At 31.3% G+C, this 22707-nt stretch overlaps 1 protein-coding gene across 3 annotated transcripts in view; it reads left to right on the plus strand.

The window, feature by feature from the left end:
* LOC126881333 (cholesterol transporter ABCA5-like) overlaps positions 1-22707 on the plus strand; it is a 230361-nt gene that overhangs the window by 22825 nt on the left and 184829 nt on the right. For all 3 annotated transcript variants that reach the window (XM_050645556.1, XM_050645555.1, XM_050645558.1), the window contains one exon: positions 20857-20996. In XM_050645556.1, coding sequence (XP_050501513.1) covers positions 20898-20996 — 99 coding nt within the window. In that variant the 5' untranslated portion in view covers positions 20857-20897. The remainder of the gene's footprint in view (positions 1-20856; positions 20997-22707) is intronic.

Raw genomic sequence — 22707 nt, forward strand, 5'->3', positions numbered from 1 at the left:
TTCAAGTTTTTGGGGTCGCCACCCTTGTCCCCGGCCGCCATCTTGGAAATGGTGTGCAAAGGGTTTTCGCGCTATATCTCGTAAACTACCAACCCTACGGAAAATCTAGTTAAACATACAATGTAGCAAATTAAATTTTATACAATTTTATTTCTATTACTTTTTATCGTCAAGTGATCAACAAAAAAAAATATAAACAAAAATATGTAAAAAATTTTTAACAAGTTTCCTTTTGGAGGTTATAACTTTTTTTCAGTTCATTTTAAATTAAAATTACATTATAGAAATTTTGTAGAGGGTTTTTCAGCGAACAATTTCCATTATAAATTTGTTTAATTCTATTTATTTATATAGGTTTTACAGCGCTCCAAACTTGACCAGATTCTCGAATGCTCATAGGGATATAATAAAAACAAAGTTAGGCTTACTTTTCTATCTATATACAGGGTGTAACAAAAATACAGGTCATAAATTAAATCACATGTTTTGGGACCAAAAATAGTTCGATTTAACCTAACTTACCTTAGTACAAATATGCACACAAAAAAAGTTACAGCCCTTTGAAGTTACACGATAAAAATCGATTTTTTCCGATATATCGAGAACTATTAGAGATTTTTTAATGAAAATGGACACGTGGCATTCTTATGACAGGAACATCTTAAAACAAAATTATAGTGCAGTTTGTCCACCCCATAAAAATTGTATGGGGGTTTTGTTTCCTTAAACCCCCCCAAAACTTTTTTGTACGTTCCAATTAAATTATTTTTGTGGTGCCTTTAGTTAAACACAATATTTTTAAAACTTTTTGTCCTCTTAATATTTTTTCGATAAACCAGTTTTAATCGAGATGCGGCTTCTTTTTTAATATGTTTACATACAATTTTTATAGGGGTTCTGTGCCTTTAAACCCCCCAAATGTTTGTGTACGTTCCAATTAAACTATTATTGCGGTGCCATTAGTTAAATAGGATATTTTTAAGACTTTTTTGCCTCTTAGTATTTTTCCGATGAGGCACCTTTTATCGAGATGTGGCTTCTTTTCTAATATGGTTCAAAATCTACCTCAAACTGTAATTTATAAAAAAAAATTCATATTATTACCAGGTCTCAAATATGTGGTGGATTTGACAAATATTCAAAATATCTCGATATAAACTAGCTTTTCCAAAAAGTTCTAAGAGGCAAAAAAGTTTAAAAAACAATGTGTTTAACTAATGGTACCGCAACAATAATTTAATTGGAACGTACAAAAAAGTTTGGGGGGTTTAACCCATTTAGCGCCAAAGGTGCGAAAACGCACCATTTTTTTGTAGAATTTTTTTTTGGCAATTCGTTAATTTTTTTTAAATCTTTGTATTTTTTAAGCAACCAGAAGATATAAGTGTAACTAAATTTAATTTTGTTTAATTTCCAAACTCATGCTTTCATCACAAAAATATTTTCTAAATGTCCGACATTTTCAATCCTTTGACGCAACTTTATTTTTACTGTAGTAATTTTATCGGCATAACACTTTTGTGGTCAAATAAATTAAAACATTATTTTTTTAACCTATTTGTACACCAATTGTTATAAAAATACAAAAAAAAATAATTTCTGAGTCATCAAATCTCGTGTTTGAAAATAATGGTTCGATAACGAACCATTGGCGGAAGTCGACATATAATCCTGTCTGATCAGGAATAAGTTCAAGGTGATGCACAGGCAGTAATTTGTTGGGATATTTCTTTATTATGTGTAAAAACACGTATCCACTATGCTTTCACTCCGAGCTCCTGCAACTGCTCCACATAGTGGACACGTTTGGCGCTCCCGGGCTGTGCAATTTTGCGCACTCTGCCTCGGCGCTCCAATCTGGGGCGGTTTATATGTAAGGGAGCGCATACCGTATCGATTGGAGCAGTTGCAGGGAGCGCGGAGCGCAAGAAGTTCGTGAACATAGTGGATGGTTGGCGCTCTCGGACGATGCAACAGTGTGCGCTCCGCCTCAACGGTCCAATAGGTGGCGGTTTATATGTAGAGGAGCGCATGCATGTAGATGGGAGCAGTTGCAGGGAGCGCGGAGCGCAAGAGGTTTGTAAACATAGTGAATGGTAGGCACTCCCGGACCGTGCAACAGTGCGCGCTCCGTCTCGGCGTTCCAATTGGTGTCGGTTTATATGTAGAGGAACGCATACCGTATCGATTGGAGCAGTTGCAGGGAGCGCGGAGTGCAAGAGGTTCGTGAACATAGTGGATGGTTGGCGCTCCCGGACCGTGCAACAGTGCGCCAAAGACCGTGCGGCAGTGCCTCGGTGGTCAATATTACGAACATAGTGGATACGTACCTTTAGAAAGACGGGTATTCTGGTATAAATTTTGTTATAATCTAGGGTGGGGGAGGGGGGGCTCCATAAGGGTGGATGTGTAGTGTTGTAGACAGTAGACAATATGTCGATTCGTCGAATTTATGCAACTGGCACAGTGCAAGATACAGGATTGGAAAGTGTAAACTTCAAATATCTAAAATAATTTCTAAAAAGGATAGAGGGCCGTTCGACTTCATTTTTGACAAAGAAGCTGAAGAAGGTGTAGGCAATGTTCTAACCATATTATTTTTGTTTATGAAAACTTCCAGGTCCATTTACACTCTAAATTCTTTAAGACTTTTCACAACAAATAAAATTGTGTATTTCAATTTTTATATCTCATTTCCGCCAAAGGTTCGAAAACGAACCATTTTGTTGTTGTGACACCTGCCATTATCAAAGTGTAAAAAAATTTTTTTACGAATGTTTAAGTTTATTTTACTCTAGTTAATCAAATATATTACATATTATTGCAGTATTTCTTTGCTTGGCGGTTAATGGGTTAAGGGAACAAAACCCCATAAAATTTTTATGGGGCGCACAAATTTAACTATAATTTATTTTTAAAATGTTCCTGCCATAATAATGCTACGTGTCTATTTTCATTAAAAAAATCTCTAATAGTTTTCGATATATCGGAAAAAATCTATTTTTATCTTGTAACTTCAAAGGGTTATAACTTTTTTTGTATGCTCATTTGGACTAAGGTAAGTTAGGTTCAATAGAACTATTTTTGGTCCCAGAATATATGATTTAATTTATGACTATTTTTGTTACACCCTGTATATTTTTTATTCATACAATTTATTATGATTTTAACATTCCTATGCTATTATTAATCTGTTTTTGACCTTTCTCCCAACTATAAAACTTATATCCCTAAGCATATGTAGAAACGACCCAAGAAGTTGTTTGACGAAAAATTCGCCGGTTCAGAAGAAGAATGACGCAACAGCATATTGCAAAATTCTTAAGAAGAGCAAAAAAACGAATTTTTGATATCAAAATTATAAAGTATGATTAAAATTAGCCATTCACCACACCGTGGTCAGGATCTCGAGATATAAGCGTTTTTTGGGGTGTGCCGTTTGTTTATGAAGTAACATAACTTTTTTCCTATTGTATATTTTGACTTAAAATTTTCCAAAAAACTTCTTCATGAATTATATTTTATTGCTGTGTTCGTTAAAATTATAAACTAAAAAGTTTGTCACTCAACTTTTTTAAGTAAACATGAAACTAACGAAATATGATGACAAAATGTTTAAAAACTAACAACTCCTTTTTTAATGTGTTTAAATATTTAGGATAAATTCCATTGTTATCTACATGCTTCAAAGATTACTCAGTAAAATTTTCAAAAGGAAAAATTTACAGCGACCAAAGATACAGCGTCCAAAGATACAGCGAGGTAAATTTGAAAAATCATCAAAATTGATTTTCGGCATTTTTGTATATTTGATTTTTGAACATGTTCCACCAAATCTAGATAAAAATAAACTTCATATTCGGATTCACCGACCTCAAAAATATAAAAATAGACCAAAATTGGTCATTCACCCTAAATTTGACTTTCGTGTTCGGCATAACGATTGCTGCCGCTCGACTAATATATAGATAGAAAAGTATTTTTTTTTATTGTATTCCTATGAGAATTCGAGAATCTGGTCAATATTGGAGCGCTGTAAAACCTAGATAATAAATAAAATTAAACAACTTTATAGTTGTTCATTGAAAAATCCTCTACAAAATCGCTAAGATGTTATTTTATTGTGAAATGAACGGAAAAAAAGTTATAACCTCTAAAAGGAAACTTCTTACAACATTTTCTCATATTTTTATTTATAACTTTTTGTTGGTCACTTGATGATAAAAAGTAATTAATATAAAATTGTAGAAAATTTAATTTGCTACATTTTATGTGAAATCAAATTTTCTGTAGGATTGCTAGTTTAGAAGATAAAGCGCGAAAGCCCTTTGCACCACTTTTTCCAATATGGCGGCCGGGGGACAAGGGTGGCGACCCCAAAAACTTGAACTTAAGCTTCTACTGAACCCCCCTACACATTAAAAAAAAATAAAAGTGACTCCTCTAAGAAATACAAACTAAATGTAACATTTTAATGGACTAATAAAAAAAAACAAGTATTCGCATTTTACGTTTTTCAACCATTTATGCTACACTTTACTACTACTCAGAAAACCTTTATGATAATATCATACTGTAAATCTCATTAAGATCGGTCCAATCGATTTTGTAAAATAAATTTTGAAATCCAGCTTTCGCAAAAAAAATCATTTTTTTTTAAGTTGCAGGACTGAAAATAAAGCATATAGCAAGTTGAATTTTTTTTACATATTACCAGATAACGGCAGTTCTCGCCAGTGGCGCACACCTACACCCCCTACACGCGAAACTATATTATATGTATACACGAAATTTTCGATTTTCTAAATCTGACTGAATTGAAAATTGGGCCAACTCCCATCTTAAAGTTCAGGAAAAGACTCACCCATTCACATGACAACCATCCATTTTGGTCCAAAGGGTGGATTTTACGGCCCTTCCTATTTAGGGTCTGTTTTTCGTTCTCGTGCCCAAAACTTCCAAAAACTTCGAAAATTTAACTCTGACCTTTGTGGATTCTAATAACTTAAAATTTCAACCTACGACTTACGCCAATAACTAAGCGTTTGTAGAAGGACTCTAGGCGAATCTAACGGTGTATACCTTATATCTGGGAAAATTCGAATTTTTAAGTTATAGGCTTTATAATTATGGTGAAATCTATTTCTTATGGGAAAAACGGTTTTTCAAGCTCAATAATTCCTGTAATAGCTTCAGTTATCATACTTGACCTTAAATGCATAAGATACTACTTGTCAATATATTTGAAACTCATGTTTAGTGAACAAAATCGGTTGAGCCGTTTATAAGTTATTAAGCTACAAAAGTATAATCCAATTAACGATTATTCCCTAAATGGTTTATTTAGTTGTAGTGGTTACGACGCTAATTTGATCTGGCAACGGGCAATCCGAGTTCATTTACCGGCCATCCCAATATTTTTTTCAATCTATTTCGAATAGAAAAAAAAATCTAGTGTACATTCGATGGACACTAGATCATTTGGGAGATAATGCGACAAAGGCGACCACTTATAAAACTTAACGTGTAATCGAGAAACATTGCATTCAACTTTATACATTTAATTTATAAATAACTTTGAAAAACTCCTGATACAAGAATACAAAATCAAACGCCGTAAAAATGAGTGGCGCATACAATATTTCAGCTACAAAAGATCTGATATAAATATTACGTGGCGCGAAAATGTATTTTCATTTTGATGCAAAATAAAATTCTAGTTTTATTTTAAAAGATTTTTTCATAATATGTATTTGCTAAATTTGAAGTAAACGCGCCACAAAAGAGTAACTTTGATACAGTTTGAATTTTGAAGCTCTTTTGTGGCGCGTTTACTTCAAATTTAGCAAATATTATGAAAAAATATTTTAAAATAAAACTAGAATTTTATTTTGCATCAAAATGAAAATACATTTTCGCGCCACTTAATATTCATATCAGATCTTTTGTAGCTGGAATATTGTATGCGCCACTCATTTTTACGGCGTTTAGCGGTTTTTTATTCTTGTAGAAGAATACTGTACCTTTCATTTACAATACGCAAAATTAAAATCGGTTGACTACCACCGCGTCAGTAATTTTTGTTAAATAAACATTAATTACCACAGAACGGCAGTTCTCGCCAGTGGAGCACCCCTACACCCCCTACACGCGACACTATATATACACGAAATTTTCGATTTTCTAAATCTGACTGAATTGAAAATTGGGCCAACTCCCATCTTAAAGTTCAGGAAAAGACTCACTCATTCATATGTCAACCATCCATTTTGGTCCAAGGGTGTGGATTTTACGGCCCTTCCTATTTAGGGTCTGTTTTTAGTTCTCGTCCCCAAAACTCCCAAAAACTTCAAAAATTTAACTCCGACCTTTACGGCTTCTAATAGAAGCGATCATTATATTTCCAACGCATGTTTAATTTTGAAAATCGGTTATACCGTTCAGAAGTTACCAAGCTCAGAAATATGAGTCAATTTTTATTTAAAAAAGGGAAAATGTTTGTGGATATGTATGTATGTATGTGTGTGGAAAAGTTAAAACGATCTGAATTTTTTTCTGTGTTTGAAAAGGGGGTGAGGGTTGATTCAGAACCGGTGTAGTTTGTGAGTTTTGACTACCCATAAGCCAGCTATAGGACTTGGTAGGTACAAAACGGCATATTTTTGGCGGTATATATCTTCGGTTCAAGAAGAGACAGGAGAACAGTGATTACAACAAATCAATAGTGTTGAGCTAAGCTTTCAAATGGTGTCTAAGCTGTCAGGATCAGACATATACACGGCTCAGTATAGCCGAAAAACTGAAAAACTAAACTTTGAAAATTTTGGTTTTTCGACAATTACTCAAAATTTCAACCAACCTACGAATTACGCCAATAACTGAGCGTTTGTAGATGGAATCTAGACGAATCTAACGGTGTGTACCTTATATCCCGGAAAATTCGAATTTTTAAGTTACAGGCTTCATAATTATGATCAAATCTATTTCTGATGAGAAAAACGGTTGTTCAAGCTCAATAATTCCTGTAATAGCTTCAGTTATGATAACTTGACCTTAGATGCATAAGATACTACTTGTCAATACGTTTCAAACTGATGTTTAGTAAACAAAATCGGTTAAGCCGTTTAGAAGTTATTAAGCTACAAATGTATAATCTAATTAACGATTACTCCTTAAATGGTTTATGTAGTTGTAGTGGTTACGACGCTAATTTGATCTGGCAACGGGCAATCCGAGTTCATTTACCGGCCATCCCAATATTTTTTTCAATCTATTTCGAATAGAAAAAAATCTAATGTACATTCGATGGACACTCGATCATTTGGGAGATAATGCGACAAAGGCGACCATTTATAAAGCTTAACGTGTAATTGAGAAACACTGCATTCAACTATATACATTTAATTTATAAATAACTTTAAAAAACTCCTGATACAAGAATAAAAAACCGCTAAACGCCGTAAAAATGAGTGGCGCATTCCAGCTACAAAAGGTCTGATATGAATATTACGTGGCGCGAAAATGTATTTTCATTTTGATGCAAAACAAAGTTCTAGTTTTATTTTAAAATATTTTTTCATAATATTTGCTAAATTTGAAGTACATGCGCCACAAAAGAGTTTCAAAATTCAAACTGTATCAAAGTTACTCTTTTGTGGCGCGTTTTACTTCAATATGAAAAAATCTTTTAAAATAAAACTAGAATTTGGTTTTGCATCAAAATGAAAATACATTTTCGCTCCACATAATATTCATATCAGATCTTTTGTAGCTGGAATATTGTATGAGCCACTCATTTTTACGGCGTTTAGCGGATTTTTATTCTCGTTTTTGTGCTACGCGCAGAACAGCGGATACGTTTGCTCTTATTGAGCATTCCAATGACCTTTGATAATGATTGGTAAATTTAAATTTTTAGTAAATTGCGATATAAACAAATAAATTTGTTTATTTCAAAATAAAAACACATACTCTGTCCTTTGAAATAACACTTTTTTTTAGCAAAAACTTTATTTGTTCATATATTTTAACTTAAGAATAAAAGTTTATTATTTTTAAACATATGCAATTGTTTAAACAATATTTCACAAACAATAATCAAATTAGTTTGATTTTTGTGGAATTAAAATATTAAAATACAACAAAATATAGAGTAAGAAAATAATATATTAGATAAAGATTGGAATACATTTTGGTGGAAATCAACTTGTGTGAATCTAACACCGGTGTCCTGCGCATAACACCAAAAACTAATGTTTATTTAAAAAAATTCCTGACGCGGTGGTGGTTAACCGATTTTAATTTTGCAAATTGCAAATGAAAGGTACGGTATTATTCTATATGTAAAAAAATCAATTTTCTATCTGCTTTATTTTCAGTTGTGCAACAATTTGAAAAAATGAATTTTTCTTGAGAAAACTGGATTGCAAAATTTATTTTGCAAAATCTATTGAACCGATCTTAATCAAATTTACACTAAATATTTTACTATGTCATAAAGTTTTTCAGGGTTAAACATGAAGGTCCTAAGTGTAACATAAATGGTTGAAAAACGTAAAATGCGAATATTTGTTTTTTATGGTTTTTTCGCAATTATTGCTATTTTGCAACAAGGGTGATAATTTTTAAAATTGTTGTCCAATCTTATATTGTAGGAAATTTAATTACGCAACTTTTATGTTAGTACAACTTTTCTCGAAAGTAAACACTTTTAAATTTATATTTAAAAAACCAAAAAAAAAATCGAACTTTTCCTTCATTTTTTGACATTTTGATTATTTAAGCTATTTTCCGGACCTTTTTAAGTGGGAGGATAACTCAATTATTATTGATGAATTCGACCGTGACTTGATGGAAGTTCATTTTATCTCACAATAAAACACTGAAAAACGTTTGTTTTCTATATTTCCACAAAATTTATTACAACTATGTTATTACTACAGCTGTTTCGGCAAAGTGCCTTTCTCAAGTGATATATTTTACAATGTGTTTGCCTTTTTAAGTCTCTAACTGAAGAGGTTGAGGAGTGGGGAGCTGTTTGTCTCGAGTTGGTCATTCAGAATTATATCTGTATTTTTCAATTTATTAATTTCCATTGATTCTAAAAGTGATAGCTTAAGGCCTTTATTTTGAATATGTAGAATTTTAAACTCTTCATTGAAAGAATGATTATGATCTAGAAGGTGAAGTGCGTATGTAGAAGTGTCTGTTTTTCTATTGTTGAAAGACCTTTTGTGTTCTGCTTTTGACAAACGGATAGCAGAACACAAAAGGGCTTTCAACAATAGAAAAACAGACACTTCTACATACGCACTTCACCTTCTAGATCATAATCATTCTTTCAATAAAGAGTTTCAAATTCTACATATTCAAAATAAAGGCCTTAAACTATCACTTTTAGAATCAATGGAAATTAATAAATTGAAAAATACAGATATAATTCTGAATGACCAACTCGAGACAAACAGCTCCCCACTCCTCAACCTCTTCAGTTAAAGACTTAAAAAGGCAAACACATTGTAAAATATATCACTTGAGAAAGGCACTTTGCCGAAACAGCTGTAGTAATAACATAGTTGTAATAAATTTTGTGGAAGTATAGAAAACAAACGTTTTTCAATTATTATTATATGAGTTAGTTCCAAGCAATTTCTGCAAAAATATGAGTCACCTCTCAACGTCTATCTCAAAACAGATGCGCCCTGGACTATAAATATGGTGAAACATTATAACTTTCGAATGATTAATATCGATTTTCATGAAAACTGGTCAGTATTTAGAAGATACGTCAAGAAACAAAGGTGATGAAGTGCTAACTTGCGCTTTTTCCCTGGGGGTGGATGCCACCCCTTCTCGTGGGTGGAAATTATTTTAATAAAAATATCCCCAGAAATCGATTGAGGGACAACTTATAAGTTAAACTTTTGTTCTATAAGGCTATTTATATAAATAAATAGTTTTTGACTTATTAAAGATCAAACATTTTGATTTTTCGTGAAAAGAATGCATGGTTTTTTAGCGGCTTTTTATAAATAACAGTTATTTATGAAAAACCACTAATGAGTTACTCAAAAATGGTAAGATTTTTCAAAAAAATTGTCATTACCAAAACTGAAGATAATTAAAAATACATTAAATTTGTTATTTGAAAAATATTTTAGTACTAATTCAAAGTGAGTTATAGAATTGAATGTGTATGTGTTTTTCGGTGAGTACTCGAATCTAAGTATTCAAACTGAAATAACATAAAAACGATGCATGAGTTAAAAATATATATACTAAACCTATTTAAAGTACCGAGAAACGCCTATTCGAAAAGAAAAGTTGTAGGAGAAGTCGATATCATCAAAATGAAGCAAGTTATGATGAAAACAAGAGGACCCTTTCGAATTTTTTAGCAAAAAATGAAAAATAAAACATACGCCATTTCCACAAAAATTAAAATTTATAGTAGTCCCTATAAAAACATGTTTCTTTTAACAGAAGTAATGACCTCAAAACTTTTTACCAGTTTAAAATGCAAATTTTTGAAAAAAAAATATATTTTAATAAAATCAGAATTTTTCAAATTTTCGTAAATTTCATATTCTTTTGACAATAACTTCAAAAACACTTGTTCAGCAAAGCTTTTACTGTTCGTATTATTTTTATATGTTAAAAAATAACCGAGATAAAAATGTTTAAATCCTAAATTTTACTGTAAGAACTATGTAACCGGAGCATTTAAAACTTTTATCATTTAAAAAGTAAAGAATTTAGAAGATTAAGTTTAAAAGGATGTTATTGGGACCGTGCAAGTTCGGCAAAGCGACCTCTATTTCTACGCTCTGTACTTTTATTCGCACTTTTAATTATATTGGCCAATTATATTAGTCCTGGTTGCTGGATAATTGTCAAGACCATAGTCCAAAAAAATAAAGAAAAATAAGATGCAGGTTATGTTTAGCAAACGTAAACAATTGTATGTAGTAAATAAAATCAGTTATTAAAATGCAGTACTGCAAGCAAAATACAATTAATTAAATTTACCTTTATATAATAATTGCATATCATATCAATATTGTGGAGAAATATATAATTTTTCTGCGTCAATGACAGAAGGTATGAAATATACGTCAATTCGACAATTTCAATTGATAATATGAATTATTTAAGATAGTTGCAATATTTCTCCGCGACTCGCGCACGGTCGTTTCTCGTTTCCCTTTCCAAGTACTTGCACACCGCGAATAGGCCTTGCAATTATCTTTGAAATGGTTGCCGGCTGAACCTGACACCATAAAAATTAACGGAGTTATTGTTAAAAAACCAATATCATTTTATTAAAGATTTTTGTAGCAGAGATTTTGTATGCATACAGGGTGCGGGGAAGTCCAATTACTCGTTTGACGTAAGAGATACAAAAAAAAATTATTTAGGTAAGATTTGGGGCGTAGATAGGATTAGAATTTTGAAAATATTTCCTAATATACAGGGTCACCGGTATTGAAAGGTTGAAGCAAGCTTATCTTTTTTTAAAGGAACACTTTGTATATTTTTATATTTTTGAATTCTTCTCGATGTATTTTTTTTAAATATAAGGTTTTTTAATGTTATACAAAGTAGTTTCAAAGATAATTATATTGTTTTTACTAATTTCACAGCAATATTCACACCCTGTATTAATTTTAGTGATTTGACATCAAAAAATGTATTTATATTTAAAATATTTTTAATATTATACTCTACTATTGTTAAAAATTATTAATACGAAGTGAAGCTAAATGTTTAATTTTAATATACAGGGTTGGTCGAAACTGAATGAGTTAGACATTTTCTGAGTTTTCTCAAATTTTTCCTGTATTTTAGCATTGTAATGAAATGCTGCTTTATTATTTCCTAGGTATTCCACATACCTAACTGTTTTTATTTATGAGTTATTGGTAATTCTTGCCCAACATTAATTGCAACAACAATTACGTGAAATTTTATTAGATTGGCCGTGAACATATTTTATCAAAAATGATTTTTCTATGACTTTTTATTTAAGGTGTGGTTGCTAAAAGGGTTGAAAAATTAATAAAACTCAAAACTTATACATAGAAATGTTAAAAAACATTTATTTTATTTGATTAAATTAGATTACTAACAGCCGGTTTCCGAAACGTTATTCAAATCTCCGATCATCTAATCGGCTGTCAGATTTGATCAACTGTTAACCTGTGATGGGTTTCTCAAACGCCAATTATTGTAAAATTGCATGATCATAGATCATGTAATCGATGATCTGACATACAATTTGGTAGCGATACTGTCACAATTGGCTGTTATCCTTCAACATTTCAATTATATTAACCTCTAAATCCAAACTTATATCTTTAGATTCTAAAGGTGCATTCTCTCTTACGTACTGTCACTTTTGTTTGGAGCAAGGATTGAACGAGAGCATTTTAAAAATGAGGCTAGGTAATGTGACGAGAGTTGGAGATATAAAACAGTTTATTTATGATCTATAATATTTTATAATCGTATTTTTATTTTTGGTCTATATATTTACTTTTTATATTTATTTTTAATTTATTTACCGGCTGTTTTATTGTCTTCAAAGTTAGCTGCTATAATTTCTCACACGTCTTCCCTCTTATTTACATCGCTATAATCATTATGTTCTGCTTTTTAGAGCTCTGGCCTCTCAAAAAATAGCTCTATGAGTCTAGCATCCTTGTTATCTTACATTTTTAAAAGAAAAAAAAATATAAATTATATAATCAAATATAAAAAATGTCCGAGATATCCATGTTCTGCAAGTTAAATAAATATTTTAAATTATTTCTTCCATAAAAAAATCTTATTTTTATTGAATAATATGATTTATATCATTTATATATGTGTTATTTGACAATTTTTTCCCGGTATTTGTTAATTACAGTAATTAAAAAACTAAAAAAACTCTTAACAGCCCGTTAATCGACGGATAATCGCAGATTAGGTAACAGTCCATTTTTACCGCCGTTTGACAAGCGAAACTGGTTAATCGACCTTTCGGAGACTCAAAACACTCATGATCGGCTGTTAACTAACGATTAATCTTTTGTCAGGTGATCGACTGTTGTTAAAACTAGTTTGGTTGACGTTTCTGACGCATTTAATCTATTGTTAATCGTCGATTACATAATTTTTGAGATGATCATCCTTTCGGAAACCGGGCGTTACACCAGAATGCTTAAATCTGCATTTTAACAATTAAAAAAAGGGTGTATTTCCCCTCTAAAATGCAAAAAGCGCAAGTTAAAACCATATGACTTTTATTTCTTGAGGTATCCTCTAACTATTTACAAAACTTGATGAGAATCAATGAAGGTTGAACGTAATCGGAGGTGAAAACCTTCGGTAACTGCCCTTTCAGATATTAAAAAAAAATTAAAGCAGGGGTGGATTTTACCCCTAAAATTCAAAAGCGCAAGTTAATACCATCACTTTTTAATTACAATCACTTTTTTTTCTTGAGGTATCGTCTAACTACTAACGAGTTTTCATGAGAATCAATGGAGGTTCAACGAAATCGGAGGTGAAAACCTTCGATGACTGCACTTTCAAAAATATAAAAAATAATTTTACAGCAAGGATAGCTTTTACTCCGAAAATGCAAAAAGCGCAAGTTGGAACCATATCACTCTTGTTTCTTGAAGTATCCTCTAACTATTCACGAATTTTCGTGAGAATCAATGATGGTCCAACGAAATCGGAGGTAAAAACCTTCGATGACTGCACTTTCAAAAACATAAAAAAATAATATTAAAGCAGGAATGGATTTCACCCCTAAAGTCCAAAAGTCAAAGTTCGCATCATAATATAACCTTTATTTCTTGAGGTATCTTCTAAGTACTCAGCAATTTTGATGATAATCAATGGAGGTTTAACGAAATCGGAGGTGAAAATCTTCGGTGACTACACTTTCAGAAATATAATTTTTTTTTAATAAACAGCGGTGGATTTCACCCCTAAAATTCAAAAAACGCAACCTGGCAACATATCACTCTTATTTCTTGAGGTAACTCTATAGACCAGGGCGCATCTGTAAAAATATTAGTACATTTGGACGTTGAGAGGTGACTCAATTTTTTTTCCAGAAATTGCTTGAAAATAACTCAATAATAATATTTGAGTTATCCTCCCTCTCAAAAAGGTCCGGAACATTGTTTAAATAATCAAAATGTCAAAAAATTAAGGAAAAATTCGATTTTTTTCTTGGTTTTTTGATTATAACTTTAAGAGTATTCATTTTCGAGAAAAGTTGTATTGATATAAAAGTTGTGTAATTAAATTTACTATAATATAGAGTTAGTTGAAAATTTAAAAAATAGTCACCCTTGTTGCCAAATAGCAATAATTGGGAAAAAACTACACAAAAACAAGTATTCGCATTTTACGTTTTTCAACCATTTATGCTAAAATTAGGACCTTCAAATTTCACCCAAAAAAACTATATGATACAGTTAAACAATACTGTAAATTTCGTTAAGATCGGTTCAATAAATTTTGCAAAATAAATTTTGCAATCCAGCTTTCGCAAAAAAAATTCATTTTTTCAAACTGTTACAGGACTGAAAATAAAGCAGATAGCAAGTTGAATTTTTTTTGCTTATAGAAGTGTACCGTACCTTTCATTTGCAATTTGCAAAACTAAAATCGATTAACCAAGACGGCGTCAGGAATTTTTTTAAATAAACGGATAATTTGCTCTGATTGGGCATTCCAATGACCTTTGATAATTATTGATACATTTTAATTTTTATTACATTTCGATATAAATAAATAAAGTTTATTGCAAAATAAAAACACATACTCTATCCTCTGAAATAACACTTTTTTTAACAAAAACTTTCTTTGTTCATATATTTTGACTTGAGAATAAAAGTTTATTATTTTTAAACATATGCAATTGTTTAAACAATATTTCACAAACAATAATAAAATTAGTTTGATTTTTGTGGAATTAAAATATTAAAATACAACAAAATATAGAGTAAGAAAATAATATATTAGATAAAGATTGGAAGAAATTTTGGTGGAAATTAACTTTATGTGAATCGAACACCGCTGTCCTGCGCGTAGCATCAATAATTAATGTTTATTTAAAAAAATTTCTGACGCCGTGGTAGTTACTCGATTTTAATTTTGCAAATTGCAAATGAATGGTACAATACACTTCTATACGCAAAAAAAATTTCAACTCGCTATCTGCTATATTTTCAGTCCTGTAACATTTTGAAACAATGAATTGTTTTTGCGAAAGCTGGATTGCAAAATTTATTTTGCAGAATCTATTGAACCGATCTTAATGAAATTTACAGTATTGTTTTACTGTATCATAAAGTTTTTCTGCGTGAAATATGAAGGTCATAAGTGTAGCATAAATGGTTGAAAAACGTAAAATTCGAATACTTGTTTTTGTATGTTTTTTTTCGCAATTATTGCTATTTTGCAACAAGGGTGACTATTTTTTCAATTTTTGGCCAATTTTATATTGTAGGAAATTTAATTACGCAACTTTTATGTTAGTACATCTTTTCTTGGAAATGAATACTTTTAAAGTTATAATCAAAAAACCAAGAAAAAAATCGAATTTTTCCTTCATTTTTTGACATTTTAATTATCTAAACAATGTTCCGGACCTTTTTGAGAGGGAGGATAACTCAAATATTATTATTTGAGTTATTTTTAAGCAATTTCTGCAAAAAAATTTGAGTCAGCTCTCAACGTCCATCTCAAAACAGATGGGCCCTGGACTACTAACCACTCACCAATTTTTATGAGAATCAATTGAGATTCAACTAAATCGGAGGTGAAAATCTTCGCTGACTGCACTTTCAGAAATATAAAAATTAATTTTAAAACAGGTGGATTTCACCCCTTAAATGCAAAAAGCACAAATGGGCACTATGTCACTTTTGTTCCCTGAGGTATACTCTAACCAATCACCAATTTTCATAAAAATCGATGGAGGTTCAACGAAATCGGAGGTAATAGCTCAACTATTCACTACCTGCACTAATAAAATTAGAGTATAAATTTGTTGTGACGTTTCGATTTTCAATCCGAAAATTATTTTAAGAAAAATTTAAAATAAAAAAATATTACACAACCTGTAAATTGTTTATTTTAAATGTCTGTTTAAAAGTATCATGGTCAAAATACACCGCACAATTTCATGAAAAAACCATCTGGTATTCAATTAACATTGTAGGCAACCTTTTTAGAAAAACAAATAATGGCTCGGTTTACATCCTCTCAATTTGTCGATATTTTAGACGGTATTTTAGACTTAAATAAATATGGAATTTTTAGGTACAGTTGAGTCCCTGAATCTTTACCCGTGCGTCATCATTTAAAGCATACGAAATAAGTCGATGATACGTCGGAAATTGAAATTTACTAAACGCAACAGCAAGTCACTTACTGTTACTTGCTGTTGCGTTTAATAAATTTCAATTTCCGACTTATAATCGACTTATTTCGTATGCTTTAAATGATGACGCACGGGTAAAGATTCAGGGACTTAACTGTACCTATTGTATCTATGTTCTGTACAGAATCGATCGATTTGCTTGAAAATTTGAGAATAAGTACTGAATAGTCCAAGGATCAAAATGTATATGATACCGAAAGGCGCTTTTACCATGGGGGTGGTTGCCTCCCCATTTCGGGGAGGAAATATTTTATTATATTTTGACCACAAAAGTTGGTAAAAACTTTCATTCTAAGCAAAAAACGTTCTATTCATTTTTTTGATAAAATTAATAGTTTTCGATTTATTCGCTATCGAAAATGTTTTTAACTATTTTTCTGCTAATAACTCCAAAAGTTTTCGATTTATCAAAACAACTTTACTTAACCAAAATGTACCTTCTGAAAAAATGAACAAAACCGTTCTTCTTAATTTTATTTAAGACCAATAGTAATCGAGCTATACTTTATTATATGTGCTCTTCTTGGTCAAATGCTAAATATTGTAGTTTCAAAGTCAAAAGACAAGAAAACTATGCATCTTTCGAGGATAACTTGTTAAAACTAATTTAAAGTACTTAAAAATATCTATATCTAGAAATAAAACAAAGGTCTCTAACTCAAAGATTAAGTGACTTATAATGAAAAGAATGTCAGTCCCTATTTTTTTCAGCGAAAAAGTGATCGGAAGAAACCCCCTAATCACCACCCTAATTAAAATTCGTCATTGACTTTATTTGGTTTTCTTTATTTATGTATTATTTATATATTAGTTTAAAAAAAATGGAGTTAAAAGCTAATAACAAATTCTTGTAGTTTGGAAAAAACTGGCCTTTTCTTCAGAATAGAAAGATTAGAATCAGAGATACAAAAAATGTTTAAATATAAAATTGTAGATTATTTAATTCCCAAGAACATGATTGGCCAAAAATTTTTCTACGGCAAAAATTGAGTGAGCTATTGACAATTAAAAGTTGTAATTACATGCAAAAACCACCTTTATCAACCCGTTCAATGTCACCTCTTTTCACGACTGAGGATTTTAAAAAGATTTAATATAAATACTCTTAAAGATCTTGCAAAAACCTACAAAATTGTTTTTTACCAAACTTTCTTAGATAAAAAATAAAAAAGTTACGGTTAAAAAATCAATATATTTTTTTGAAAAAAAAAGGAGAAATCCAATTGAAGACCTTGGGACCAGAAGGGGGCAAGCCACAATTTCGTCAAAAATGAGTTAAAGTAGAAATCGCACATTTTAAGACCATATTAATGTCCCAAACAGAAAATTTCAGCAGTTTTCTCATAGATGGCGCCGCTGTAGTTAAGTCCCGTTGTGTCATCATTACTTTATATTGCAACAGAAGGAGACAAGCCACAGTAGTAATAAACATGGCGGCGGAACATTCCCGTGCATGTAAACGGAAAATAGACTTTCCTGAGTTTGATTCTGAACACAGTGACCAAGATCCGTTTTTAAATAAAAGCGAAGATGACAAAGACTATACAGTATCAGGAAGTAGCAGCGATTGGGAAAATATAAACTCAGGAACAGTAAATTTATTTACTGTGTGGCTTGTCCCCTTATGTTATATTTTTCGAACCTAAAAATATTAGGATTGTTCTAAAGGTTGTTTGTGGCTTATACCTTTTTAGTAAAATACCTACTTCATTGTAGGCAAATGAATAGGTTTATAACCCACAGACTTCTCGAGTTTTCTTGCCAACTCCAGAAAAGAAGGTGCCTTCTATATAGAGACACAAGGATACCTAACGACATAAAAAATTAAGCGCAAGACTGAAAAAAATCTATTTTACGAATATATATATATATATATATATATATATATATATATATATATATATATATATATATATAAATACAAAAGGGAAGAAAATAGAACCAAAAAAATTAGGTGCACCTTGCGGTTGCAAAAAACAGTGTAGGCAGAGATTGGTGCTTGCCAACAGATTCTACCAGATACTGAGAATAATGAACCACTCAAAGACATTGAACATTTGGACGACTTTTCGGATATTGAAAATATTGACAACTGAATTATTTTATTTTTGCATTTTATGTTCATATTTTAGAATATATTTTTTATACAAAAGGGGATAAGCCTCATATTTTTTTCAAAAAATGTTCAAAAACTCAAGAACCGTTAAATAAACATCTGTGTTACTTATATTGTGTATTTAATATCATATTTCCAAACGATTATGGGCCTTACTACCAAGAAAAATTTAAAAATTGGATTTCAGAATTTGAAAATAAGTTTAAAATGATGTTTTCTCCAAAATATTGTTTGGTGGCATGCCCCCTTCTGGTCCCAAGGTCTTCAATTGGAAGCATAATAATGTCAGTTAGCGGTGTTTTTAGTCATTGGCCTTATTCATTCTTTTTTGTTTATTTATTACTAATAGATTCTAGAAGATTGACTGGCTTAGAATGATTAGTTTTTAAAAAACTGGATTTAAAAGCGAATAACGAATTTTTGTAGTTTGGTAAAAAATGCCATTTTCTTCAGAATGGAAAGATTAGCAAAAATGTTTAAATATGAAATTGTAGGTAATTTAATTTCCAAGAAGCTTGTTTGAAAAAAAATTTTTTACGGCAAAAATTGAGTGAATCGTAAATGAGCCTATATAGAAAGACATTGATTTTTTCGATATAAAACTAACACTTTCGGTAGTGAATAAATCGAATACTACACTGCGCGTCACATAAAACTGGCACCCCAAAAATGGGTCAGTTTTGATTACTCGTATCTCCTAAACCTGTGTCCGATTTAAGTAATATTTTTAATAACTTAGCTTTATTCTTTAAGAATATCGCTGTAATAATATTATTGCTAAAGAGGTAAATTTTCATTGTATACCGGGTGTACGAATCAAACTGTGTTTTTTTCTCAAAGTTTGCAGCACCCTGTGGAATATTCTAGCATCTATAAAATACTGAAATTAAAAACCATCTATAGCCTCAGGTTTTCTTAACATTTTGTTTTTTGATTCATTCGCTTATGTTGGATAATACTTTAATGTTAGGTACTTTAACAACTAGCCATGTTCTTCATCAGTACAGGGTGTTTCTAAATAAGTGCAAGAAGCCTTAATGGACAATTCTACATTAAAAAATAATGACAGTTTGCTCTATAATCATATGTCCGCAAATGCTTCGTTTCCGAGATACGGGTGGTTGAATTTTTTCTTACAAACTGACGATTTATTTATTGCCCTAAAACCGGTTGAGATATGCAAATGAAATTTGGTAGGTTTCAAGAGCAAGTTATTGTGCATATTTTGACATGCAATTAAGAATTTTATATTTACCATTGGCGCGCATACGGGTAATATGACCGATCATATTACCCGTATGCACGCCAATGGTGAATATAAAATTCTTAATTGTATGTCAAAAAATGTACAATAACTACATCTTAAAAACCGCCAAATTTCATTTGCATATCTCAACAGGTCTTAAAGCAATAAATAATTCGTCAGTTTTTAAGAACAAATTCAACATCATCTATTTCGGAAACGAAGCATGTGCAGACATACCATTATATCAGTCATTATATTTCAACAAACTGTCATTATATTTTAATGCAGAATTACCCCTTAAGGTTTGTGGCACTTATTTATAAACAGGCTGTACTGATGAAGAACATGGCTAGTTGTTAAAGTAGCTAACTTTTGTATTATCCAACATAAGCGAATGAATCAAAAAACAAAATGTTAAGAAAACCTAAGGCTATAGTTGGATTTTAATTTCAGCATTTTATAAATGCTACAATATTCCACAGGGTGTTGCAAACTCTGAGAAAAAAACACAGTTTGATTCGTACAGCCGGTATACAAGGAAAGTTTACCTGTTTAGCAACAATATTATTACAGCGATATTCTCAAAGAATAAAGCTATAAGTTACTAAAAAATTACTTAAATCAGACAACAGTTTTAGGAGACACGACTCATCAAATATTATCAATTTTTTGCGGTGCCCGTTTTCTGTAACGCGCAGTGTATTAATTTTATCAAAAAAATGCATAGAACATTTTTTGCTTAGAATTAATGTTTTGATCAACTTTTGTGGTCAAAATATAACAAAAAATTAACAAAAAATTTCCACCCCCGATATGAGGTGGCAACCACCGCCATGGTAAAAGCGCCTTTCGACATCATATAAATTTTGATCCTTGGACTATCCACTACTTATTCTTAAATTTTCAAGCAAATCGATCCATTCTCTAAAAATTGGGAGATTTTGTCCTATATTAAGCTTCATTACTTGGACTATACTTATCTTTTTCTATTTGATATATCGGTATGTTCTGAAAACTGTTTTGTTTTTTACGTTTTTTTATTTTTAGATACAACTCATATAATCAGAAGATCTAAGTCAGCATGCAAAATGGCCTACGGCGGCAAATCACTTTTTTTCTCGCAACTGAAAGCAATGCTCAAAAGGAATTTATTACTAAAAAAGAGGCAAAAATTAAAAACGATAGGTGTAAGTATACATAATTTTTTAATTATTAGTAGGTATCAAAATTAATAGTTTGATTAATTATCAATCGGAGGAGATAGAACAGGTAAACCATTTTAAATACATTGGCAGTTGGACTGTGATACGGACAGTAAATTGCGACTGCGATAACGAAAAAATATAATAACCAGGATCTAAATAGCACGTAAGGCTTTAATGACCTGGAAACCAGTTTTATCTAAAGCCTGTCGATGAATATTCGCAAGAAGTTCCTGAAATATTTGTGTGGTATAATATTGTCTGATTCTGAGACATGTACGTTAAAAACCACAATGCTAAAGCAATAATTAGAAGCATTCGAATTGTGGTGCTGTCTACGAATCCTAAAGATATCTTGGGTTTCGCCCACTTCCAGTGGGTTCTCCAATTTATGAATTCAGAACGTCTGCTTATATATTTCATAAAAAGCAGAAAAACAGAATACTTCGGCAATATAATTAGAGAACCTAAATACCATCTACTTCGCCCTCTAATACAAGGAAAAGTAGAGGGAAAGAGATGGATTAATCGAAAGAAACTTTCATGGTTACGTTACGTAATATTAGACAGTCAATGGAAGAAAAATTATTTCGCGCAGCAGCCGATAGAGAACCGATTCCGTGCCCAGACATCTCGTAATACGACAATTCGTAACCGGACAAGTGGTAACGGACATCTCGTAACGGCGACAGTTTGTAACAGCGACACTTCGTAACGGCGACAGTTCGTAACTATACAAATTTGTAACGGACAATTCGTAACGTCAAAATTTTATTATTCTGTTTATTTTTGTTAACGTGGAAACTAACTGTTATTACATTTATAATAATTTAAATTATGTTTATCAATTTAATAAATCAGTACCGGGATAAACACGTTTAACACATTTTATACTTCGTGTTTCAGAATATATTAAAAGTCTTTAAACACAAACAAATATTTAAATACATTCAAACTTTACCAATATTTTTAAAAGTTTATCCCTCTTACTGTTCCTTAAATTGACATATACCTAGACCAGGGGTCGGCAACCTGTGTCGCGAGCCACATGCGGCTCTTTGGACGTGATGCTGCGGCTCTTTAGTTCCACACGCAAGTATTATTTATTTATCAAAGACTGCTTTATAAATGCATCTGAAGAACTGTTTCGTGATTTCAAAAACAAACCAGAAATCTTGAAACAATAAAAGATTTGCCACTATCCGCTAAAACAGTACAAGATAGAATAGCTAAAATGTCTTCCAATGTAACATATTTGCAGGTGGAAGATATTCAACTTTCTTGCGACGTAAAAGACATGGCACAAGTTGCCCTTTTTGTCAGGTAAATGTCGTCCCAAGGTCCCAAAGAAGAACTTCTGTGATTGTTACCGCTCTCAAAACAAACTAGAGGTGAAGATCTAGCAAATGCCATGCAAAAATGCTTTAAAGACAATGATATCGATTTAAATAAAATAGTTTCAATAGCAACTGATGAGTCATGGAGCCAGAAGTATGATAGAAAAAAATAAAGGAGCAACGATTCTTCAAATCAAAATAAATCACGAAATTCTTACGTTTCACTGCATAATACACCAAAAAACGCTTTCTAATATACACCGATAATACACCGCTATTATACTGCTAATACACCGAAAAAGGCATTAATCACCTTGAATTAGAGAAGGACAAATGGATGCGCTGAATCTAAAACTGCA

The sequence above is a fragment of the Diabrotica virgifera genome, chromosome 3 (assembly GCF_917563875.1).
Source record: "Diabrotica virgifera virgifera chromosome 3, PGI_DIABVI_V3a".
NCBI lineage: Eukaryota > Metazoa > Arthropoda > Insecta > Coleoptera > Chrysomelidae > Diabrotica > Diabrotica virgifera.